The sequence below is a fragment of the Symphodus melops genome, assembly GCF_947650265.1.
Source record: "Symphodus melops genome assembly, chromosome: 18".
Taxonomy (NCBI): domain Eukaryota; kingdom Metazoa; phylum Chordata; class Actinopteri; order Labriformes; family Labridae; genus Symphodus; species Symphodus melops.
This window is the reverse complement of record NC_136708.1, coordinates 17,257,367-17,267,851: the sequence shown is the minus strand read 5'-3', so window position 1 is coordinate 17,267,851 and position 10,485 is coordinate 17,257,367. Positions and strand designations below refer to the sequence as shown.

General features: G+C 40.5%; 2 protein-coding genes across 2 annotated transcripts; both read left to right on the top strand.

Moving 5' to 3' along the window:
* The first annotated feature begins 50 nt into the window (after positions 1 to 50).
* s100a11 (S100 calcium binding protein A11) lies at positions 51 to 2,045 on the top strand. Its single transcript, XM_079368192.1, has 3 exons — positions 51 to 197; positions 291 to 429; positions 1,737 to 2,045. Exons 2-3 carry the CDS (start codon positions 301 to 303, stop codon positions 1,869 to 1,871), a joined length of 264 nt encoding a protein of 87 aa, XP_079224318.1. The 5' UTR covers positions 51 to 197; positions 291 to 300; the 3' UTR covers positions 1,872 to 2,045.
* A 1,458-nt stretch (positions 2,046 to 3,503) lies between these two features.
* Positions 3,504 to 9,193, top strand: s100u (S100 calcium binding protein U). The gene is made up of 3 exons (XM_079368628.1): positions 3,504 to 3,745; positions 6,589 to 6,719; positions 7,346 to 9,193. Exons 2-3 carry the CDS (start codon positions 6,600 to 6,602, stop codon positions 7,841 to 7,843), a joined length of 618 nt encoding a protein of 205 aa, XP_079224754.1. The 5' UTR covers positions 3,504 to 3,745; positions 6,589 to 6,599; the 3' UTR covers positions 7,844 to 9,193.
* Positions 9,194 to 10,485: the final 1,292 nt, after the last annotated feature.

Sequence of the window (10,485 nt, the reverse complement as noted above, 5' to 3'; positions counted from 1 at the left end):
GTGTTGTGATGTGTGTCCCCAGTGGAGTGGAAATCAGGCAGAGATAAGGTCAGCCTGCTGGATGGGGGGGAAGAGGGCAGGTTAAGCGTTTTCCGCTGATGTGAGCGAGGATGAGGCGTATAAATTTAGAGCTTTCATCTTCAGTTTAGTTCTTGCATACCTGCTCTAACGCAACGCACAGCATCTCAACACAACAGGTGAGGCCACGAATGCTGTTTCTCTCTGCACAATGCTGTCTTTGAGGATCTTTTTGGATCCTCGCTGAATCTTGTCTTCACTTTTATTCGCAGTGAGTCCATCATGGAAGCTGCCATCTGCACCCTCGTCACCCAGTTCAAGTCGTACGCTGGGAAAGACGGATCCTCCAGCACCCTGAGCAGAGATGAATTCCAAAACCTGGTGATCGCTCAGCTTCCCAACTATGTCAAGGTAAACCTAAGGAGTTCTCCTTCACCTCATAGCTTTCTAGACTCTGTCATCTCCTGAACAACCACACAAAGGGAAAGAAACTGGTTCTGTAACATTTCTGCAAGTCTGAAATCTTTTTATATTCTGTGAACTCTAATTCAAGCATCATGTTTGGTGGATACATCACAAAGACATCTGTTCTTGCTGCTTCTTGGTTGAACAGAATTCTTTCTCTAAAATAGAGCTTGTTATGTCGTAAATAATGATGTGCACTTTCAGACAGATTACATGCATTATTGTCCTCTTCACATTCCCTCGTTTTTATGCTAGGGGTGGATGGTTGACTGAGCTGTCATGCTGCGACCACCGCTAATTTTGTTTGTTAATCTGCCAATTATATTTGTTCTATTCAAAGATTAATGTATACACATGAGTATAAAGTTTTAATATTCAAAAAATTGCACTTGAATGAATGAATGTAGTTAAAATAATGCATTTTAAAGTTCAGTAATGTTAAAAAAGAAAAGTATAAACTGGGGCTGCACGGTGGTGCAGTGGTTAGTGCTGTTCCCTGACAGCGAGCGGGTCCCTGGCTCGAATCCCTTTCAGCCTCGGCCTCTCTGTGTGGAGTATGCATGTTCTCCCTGTGCATGTGTGAGTTCTCTAGGGGGGGACTCCAGCTTCCTCCCACAGTCCAAAGACATGCTCATTAGGTTAATTATGACTCTAAAATTGCCCGTAGGTGTGACTGTGAGTGTGGCTGGTTTTCATATGTCAGCCCTTTGAGAGACAGGCGAACAGTCCAGGGTGTATCCCGCATTCCGCCCAATGACAGCTGGGATTGGCTCCAGACACGTGCGACCCTGAATGGGAAAAGCGTTATAGATAATGGATGGATAGATGGAAATATAAACTGAATTTAGATGTGATCAGTTGGCCTAAAGTGTTTACGTTTAATATTTGATTGTGTAATTGAAAGTGGAGTGCACATAATGATGTATTTGTGTATTAATTGCACAAATGAACTAGGTGCATCTGTTATAATATAGTAATTTATAATATCGAATGTTTTCTTGTATTTCTGAGGAACACTTTTTGACTTCTATTTCTACTTCTTTCCAGCAATGTAACTGCTAATCAAACACAAAATAAACATGTGCTTTTAGAGGATTTTATTTTAGCTTTTAATAAATGGATACCACAGTTTTGTGTTCCTCCAGTTAACCATTAGGTGGCAGAACAGTCTTGCAGAGTGGCTGATGTAGCTCCGAGTGATCATGTAATGAGCAGGGTATCTCTCTCCTCTCTCTCTCTGTTATCACCAACAGAATGCCAGCGACCCCCAGGTCATCGAGCAGCTCATGGGCTCGCTGGACGAGAACAACGACGGGGAGCTGACGTTCTCAGAGTTCTGGCAGCTGATTGGAAAACTTGCGAGCAAACAGGGGGGCTTTACTCAATAAAAAATGTGTCTTTGAGCTTGATTGTGCAACATCAATCAATTGAATAAGTTTGATCCCTTCGACATTATTTTATCACTTCACCAAAGCCAAATGTGTAACTCTTTAGTTAACCATTTCTTGAATGCAGGGATATTTGAATTAAAGGCGTCATTGTCCATAAACCTCAGCCGCCAACACTGTGTCGTCTCCTGTTATTCATTCACCAAATTATATGATGTCCAGCATGCAGTGTTTGAGCCATAACATACTACCTGCCGCCTTGATTTAGGTGTACTGTAACTCTATATGTGTCACCACTGCCACAGCTAAGACCAGATCTTGTTGCATAGAGCTTCATAATGCGTGTACAAAGCTGCCCATCCAAGCATTAAGCATAGAGTGATGCAATAACAGAGCCTGGCTTTGACTGTCACTGTCTAGCAATGAGGACCTGGGTATATCCCTTTCATTTTACATCCCTTTTAGCTGTGTATTTTTTTTGTATTGTGCAGGTTTTACTGCTTAATCTTGGGTCACTTTGTGTTAATTCTGATGTCTAGACAGAGTTATGTGTGCTGGCGTGCTCCCCAGCTGTTTTATAGTATATAGGGCTGCTTTAATTCTGCAGCAGAGAAGAACGTGTCGCTAACTGGTTTTCAAAATGAGTATCTCTCCACAGATAACAAAATGTGACCTTTGTATTTAAATTACCCTCGCCAAGGTGCCAATCTGGGAGGTGTGTTGCCGGGCAAATGAGTCAACAGCAACTCACAAATAGTGGCACTGGTCTTTAGGCTGTGTGCACGTTATCTGTAGTCATTTTCCAAATAACCTCAATGTAAGGGCTTGTATCTCAATTATTCATACACAGACACAGATGTAATCTTTCGAGGGAATTTCAGAACAGACTACAAAGACCTTTCAAGAATCTAGCAAGGCTGCTTTAACTCTTGCACCACTTTTTATGCCACCCACACTTGTCTTCCAGATTCTTTTTATTAAAGATTCTTACTCTCATATCCCTGAAGTGACAGAGGGAGAAGACTGACCTTTCAAAAGGGCCTGGTATGAGGTTCTTACTTCTGTGAGTGTGAATTACAATTGATTTTGTACACAGGTTTTCAACCAAGAATGCAGATTCATGTAGATTTTCCACTTGTCCCTTCTTTCTCTTACATTTCCAATGTGGAAGTTGGGAAAAGATTCACCCTTAGTCACTGTTAGTCACAGTTAGATTAAAGTTTGAACCTCTTTCTGGATGAAAGCAGTAATTTTTCTCATGTTTCTGACATAAAACATGCATGTTAAATTTGTGAAACATCTGTTGAGACAAGGCACAAGATGTGTTCGAAAAAGACACATCCTCCCTAAAAGAGATTGCTAGATTGTTGATGATAGCCATATTTTGATTTCAAGAACTTTTCTTCTGGATTTGATAAGTAAATTACTTTTGAACGGGATTTGTCCTGATGAAGTAATCCCCCCGCCCTGTCCCCTCGTCCCAGCAGATGAAGCCACAATCCTGCCTAGTTGGCGTGAAACCGTGCAAATCACACATGACGTGAAACAGCTGGCCCATGAGCCAAAGATAATTCAAATAAAAACCCAAGTTTAAGTGTTTTGATACACTTTTCTTCCCTTTTCCTGACAGTTTGAGCTCGTGCTTTTGTCTTCCACATTCCCACTTCTCACTCTTCCAGGTACACGCCCTTTGACTTGTCAGGGGGGAAAAGTTTTAAGGGAAAGAAAAAAACCTAAATCACGGAAGAGATTCTGCTGTCCTACTAGTTTGGCAAGTTCTCTGGGCTCAAAGCAGCGTAGAAAGGCGGAGAAGAGAGCAGAAACTGAAGTTTGCGCACATTTGTACACTTATCTTGTACTGCAGACGTTATACGGTGAGTTGAATGCGTCTATCTGTGTTCTTTGGGGTTGTATCCTGCGTGAAGTATTGTATTTGTTCATCGTTTTGCCACGTTTCGATAGACTCTTGCAAAGAGCCATCCCATGAAATTTGGCCGCGGGGTGACTGCGGAACAGTTTCAGTGACTCAAGAGCTCAGAAATTTTTTTGGATTTAGCTCACGTTGCACTTTTACGAAAGCGTATAAAAGAATAGTCGGCAGATATTTTTTATTTGATTGGAGTTTACTTGACGCTTTCATTGGGCGTCTATAACCATATGCTCAAACTCTTTCTCCATGTCTTCCTCTGTCGGAAATATATTTCATAGGCTATTTTGATGTCAGATCAGATGTCAAGTTGCTGATCAATTGCAAATATCCTATCAAAAAAATGTAAATGGCATAAGGTGACAAAGTATTGAGCTTTGGTATAGTATATCCAATGGGTATCCTGGTCTCGCGTTAGGGCGCAATTTGCGCATAGTCAACCTTTTGCGCATGAAAAGGGAGGTCTACAAGAGCAACAGATCAGCTCCTTCGCACAATTTCAAATTCGTTTACGACAACGCGTTTAAAATATAGTTTATCAATACCTAAAATGCTCTTAGTGTTAATGATGATGAGTCCTGGCGAACCTGATGGCGCACGCGCCTCTGTATGTTTAAACCTAACCGAGGAATAGGATGAAAGACAGCTGCTCACCGCAATTTACAGCCACAACCGAACTTGTTCCTCTTTTAATATTTGATGCCACGCGAGCGGTAGTATTGTCATTACTCTGCGCACATACCGTATCACATTCGCCCGTTGGAAACGCAACACTCAATCTCCTTTGGGCTCTGGAGGGAAACGGGAAACCTCTGGTTGTAGGGCTCTATGTTTAATTATTTGCGCAGTTGTTTTTTGGCCATTTAGAACGAATTACGCAGGTAATTTTCCTTCCGAGTGGAACAAGCTGTAGCAGTGACGTGTTCCGTGATGCAGGTTTTAAATCCATTAGTAGAATTGGGTTCACGTGCTGGTTCAAGCAGGCATTAACCACCTCAAGAAAGGTCACTATAGGTAAATAATGGATGTGAGAATGGATCGTCAAAGAATAATGTCTATACTGGGTAGTTTGAACGGGACATGATTAGGCCCTTGTGTAATGTTAAGATGAGGAGGGTGTGTCACCTTGCAGGAAGAAGTCCCCTACAATTCCTATAATCAAATGCTACCTATTTAATATAACTAAGCCTGTTCATTCTTTTAAATGGGACCCGTGGATTGAATTTATATAAAAGATTTTTGCTAAATCAACCCGTTCCCTATTGAATCTATGTGTATCTTTATTGCTATTGTTCAATGGCAGCTGTGTTGACAATCAGATCAGATATGCTTCCTGTATTACATTCAAAACTGTGGTTTTATTGTGTTCATGTGGTGGCAGAAAGGCGCAGAGCAAAGTGACAGTTAGAGATCAGTAGGTCAGAGAGTAAATCCTGAAAGGGGTCGGGTGAAATCTGAGGTTTTAAATGGCTCTATGCCATAGAGTCAGAGCTCTCCGTCTCTCATGTTATAATGAGACTGGGGAAATTGCTTGGCTGGATGGTGCTTGAGGGTAACATACACTTCAGTAATTGATATATTAGTTTTCAGCCTACAAATGACCCTTCAGCTAACATGGGTACAAGACGGCATCCTGTTGAGAGTCTACAGTTCTTTCAGCAGCACAAACTGTTGTTTGCTCTGCAGCGTTTGTGTTACTTACAGTAGGCTGACAGACGAGTATAGTCACCTGGAACATTTCCTTGCACTGCTTTGGGGCAAACTTGCTCGGAGTTGGCCTGTAAATTCCTGTCTAAGTGATCTCCACACACAGCAATGATTGGAATTCCTGCAAAGATGTGTCACCTAGTGGCGTGCTATACAAGCATACAAGCACCTTATCTATGCATTTGTCAAGAGCATAATTTGTGAATACTTATTTGTCTAATTCATGGAACTGTACACTTGTAAATATGCATGTTTTTAACTTTAAGTGATTCCTTTCTGTGGGTGAATACAATAATTACAATCTTTAGCCTCGGATTGGTAGAATACTCTAACACAACTAAAACAATAACCAATAAGAAAAAAACAATGCTGGTTTTAGGTTAACTGACAATTACACTAAGTAACTGATTGGTGCTAACAGAAAGTGTAATTTAAGACAAAGCTAGAAAAATGGCTGAAAACATTCGTTTTCCAACATTATTATGTATACACAGTATTACTTCCATTGCACTTATTCTAGCGGAGTACTAGTACATCTCAGTATCGTAAATTCTATCAGGAAACAAGAAAGGGTATCAGAACGTAGAAGGTGACGAGCACTGAAAAAAAGAGGCAGGTAAGAGAGAAAGAAAGACAGGGAAAAAGAGGGAGGGAGGAGCAGACAGGGACTAGGTAATCCCTTGAGTAATCTGAGGCCCAGTCCCCTTGGTCGCTTCGGTAGATCGAATGACCTATCAAAGATCAGAACTTCCATTGTGCATCAGGGCTTGTCTCTCAATTAGACTCCCTCTCACTCTCCTCACTTATCTCACGTCACTGTCCCCTCCCTCATTGCCGCTGCAGACGAAACACGTGAAAAGAAAGGCCTGGCAGGGACATGAGGAGATCCTCTATTTCATTTTCCACAAGATGGGCCTATCGCTTGAATGTGTTTTGAATCAGGGCATCCTGGAACTTCCTGCCTTACACCGCAAGCAACATAAACAACACGTTTTATCACTCCTGCCATGTTATCTATCTATGAATCAATCTACCCATCAATCTAAATCACACCACTGTTTTTACCTTATTTTCTTTCCCCAGACAGAGGAGTCATGGAAGATGCCATTCAGACGCTGGTGAAGGTCTACCTAAAGTCATCTAAGGGAAAAGAGAGTCTATCAAAGAAAGAATTCCAGGGTCTTGTCAAGGGCCAGCTCTCCAACATCCTCCGGGTGAGAAAACTTTTATCAAACCTCACTGAAATGTTGCCAACACTTGCATTGTTTAATCACCTTACAGAAGAGCAGAGTCTTCAATTTAGAGTTGTTTTCCTTATGTATTCCAACCAAGGTATCAGCTATCTGTATTGACCTGCTATTATTAGCTATCTAGTGTCATATATACCATATATCTGGTAACATTAATTAAAAGAAATCAAGTGGTTACAGATAATATACAATCTGGAAATAACAAGCACCGACAGCTCTATGCTTGCATAGAATATGTTATTTACCAAAAATCCCACCTATGATTTATATTCCCTGAAATCCTGCTGGTATTGGTGGGGGATACCTCATATTTGATACTGATACTGAAGTCAAGGCATCAAGACGAACTAAAGGGCATATGGACAGCTCAGTGTCTTGTTAAGGTTTCTATGTGGAGTAAGATACGGAAGGTGATTGAGGAAAGTGCTCTGACATGATAGAGTGATGTTCTACAGCCTTGTATTGCAAATAGAGACACTGCACAAAGGTCATTTACTAATTGTTCAATGTAATTTATCCAGTTAGAGTCCAGGTATAATTATTTATCATCATGCTTCATTGTCTTGTGATTGTTTGTGCCTTCTACCCAGGATGCAGACAGTAAGGAAGCAGTCAACAACATGACCCAGGGATTGGATGCCAACCAAGATGGCAAGGTTGGTTTCGAGGAGTACATGCAGCTGGTTGGATACCTGGCTGTCTCGCTCAGTGAGGAGCGTACTCTCGCCAATGAGGAACCTACCCAAAATGCTGCATCTGAACAAGTGGCACAAACCACACCAGACAAAGAAGAGGAGAAGCCTGAGGCAAACGCAGAGGCAAAGGATGAAGCTAAACCAGAGGCAAATGAAGAGCCAAAGGCAGAAGATTCTGCTGAAGTAAAGGTAGAAACAACAACGGAGAGCCCAACAGAAGCTGCAGCGACAGCTGTGGCAACGGCAGTAGAGGCAGCAGCAACATCAGTGGAAAATGCTGTGAAAGAAGAGGAGAAAGCTGAGGAAACAGAAAAGGTGGAAGATGCTGCTGAGAAGCTGATAGAAGCTGTGGAGGGAGAAGTGGAAAAGAAGATAGAAGAGGCGACCTCATAAGGGACAATCAATTCCTTCACCAATGATCACACAACATGCTTACACACAACACTACACACAAAACAGGATTAATACTCAAATGAAATGAAAGCCACTAAAGATATTTTGTTACATCGAAAAAAAGTTTTGCTTAAAGCCCAAACACTACAAATCCACCTTTTGAAGAAACCCAATTATTTTAATGTGATTATTAACACATGTACATGACAGTTGAATTATTGCTTAGTACTACCACTATGTTCATATGTACAGCATGTCCATGTCCCACTATAGCACATTTACCTCATGATATTCATCTATGATTGCATGCAGATGTTCATATCATATGCATGCCATTTCCCTGTGAAATCTTTACTGCAAAATATGATTTACCTGCAGCAAACTGACTAATGTAGCCGATGTATGTTAACACATCACTTAAGCCAAGATGTTTTTTATGAATCCTCTCTGTTTCCATCTTTTTTTTTTTTTAATCTGGGTCTCTTTTCAACTTTGCTATGCAACTTAGATTATTTTGACCTTAAACAGCAGCAGTGAACGTCATACTAAGCAGTAATGGCTTAAAACATTAGTTGGACATGTAGGGGAAAGGGTTTTCTTGTTGAGAGTTAGATCAGAGTGTCAACAAAACTCTTATGAGCCATTCAAAATCCTGTTACAGGTTAACAGCTGGTTAGCAAGCATAAGAACTGTAACAAGCTAGCCTGGCTACATTGCAAACTATAAAACCACATTTTCAAGCACTTCCAAAGCTCCCTTATTAGCACATTATATCTTGTTAATTATTGTAAAAACTAAGCGTAAATATGAACTTTGGAGGTAAACTATCTGTTTCCCCTTTTTATCACTGCATATGCTAGACTATGCTAATCAGCAGTAATTCATCTTCTCATTAGCCCTGTTCAGACTGTCCATTTAGGTTGCAATATTTAACCCTGTGATGTCTCGCCTTCAATGTGAATGTCATGGAGGTATAATGGGGTTGACGAAGTAATCCCATCTCTGTACTGGAAGTAATAACAGGGGTAGCCTATTACAGGGATCCCGGTGGATGGAGATTTAAAGGCAAGCTGGCTATTTTCATCTTTCAAGCATTTAGATCACTCCAGTTTTTATGATTGACATTAGTTTATGTTCTACTACACACATTTAAGAGTAGTATTAATCTTTTCATCTAACTCTCGACAAGAAAAAATGGCTGATCTTTTTCCCAAAAGATCGTATACTGTTCCTATATGGGCTGCATGAAAAATCTGTCAATAACACAATTTTTTTTTTTTACATTCTCATTTGAATTCACATTGCTTTGGAGCTGATCTGGCATGACAATAAACAAATTGTTTTGCTAAAGCTTTGCATTACTTTAGCTCATTTTCATTGTGTACTCAGTGCCTAACTCATCTTTTTTTCCTTCTCATCCACTTTATGGGCTCTCTCTTTTTTTATGAATTTCGCAGATAGTTCACTTTGTTCATTGTCAACCAAGGATTAGGAACGTGAAGATCAGGTGTGGCCCTTACCTAAATAATTAAGTTTGAAGAATGGAATCCACACCAGAGGACCCCTATGGTCAACTTAAAATAGTCTCATGGGAGTGGGTTGGTGACTGGAGGAGCAGGTCAAAGAAGGTGTTCATGCAACCTATCCACCTGAATCAGAAGAGTAAGACAACAAACACAAAGCTGTCAAGAAAAGTATCTAAAGTATCTTGGTAAACATTTTTATTTCAAGTCATTAGAAATAAAATGAGTACATTTTTACTTAGTTTGTAACATATTCCAAACCATATGGCATTTAAATGTTCAGTTTCTAGCTCTTTGATCTTTAAAGGTGCTTGATGGTACAGTAGTTTCCTGGAGTTATTCTTGGTAGTACTTGATTGAAGTGGCAGAAACTAGACCGTCATTTCGGTTGCTCTTATCGAATTATCTCATTGTTATTTGCTGGGGGTTTTACTTGTTCAAGCTTGTGTGTTTGTTTATCGGCCACACCCTCTTGTTGCTTAAAGACCCTGTTTGACCTGCAACTGGATACTTGAGTCCCAGTCATTGGGAAACAACTGGATTAGGCACTGGATGGGTAACACACCCTGGGAGACAAACAATTACATGAAAGTAATCCTGGGCTCGAGTGATCCTGCCTATCAGACAAGGTGATAGTGTCAGGGAGTTTGTTGTGCTTTTTTTTTTTTTTTCAGCAAAAAAGTATACTGAGCCATCAATATGAATCTATACAGTGTCGTTTAAAAAGGCTTATACATAAAAGGTTGCATGCTATCAGAAATGTATTTTCTAGTATTACAATGGTATTGCAATTATCAAGGCTAGTATTTTAGTTTAAAATGGCCTCTTTGTATTTAATTTTTTAAACTAACTCTTTCTTGTTTGGACCACTATGGAGATCACTTGAAGATGTACTTGTTTTTCACATTATATGCAATTTGTTAATTACAATTTAATGATTTGTAAATTGTCTCAACATCAATAATGCAGCCATGAGAAAAAGGCTCGTGTTGCGGCCCTGCTAGGTTATAGAACTACTTGGCTAGCCTGCCTGGTGCTTAAGGCGACCACGTTGTTGTGGGCACTCAACCAAATGTGTACCTTTTGCACTGCAACAGCACCTGGCACTTCAAACTGCTC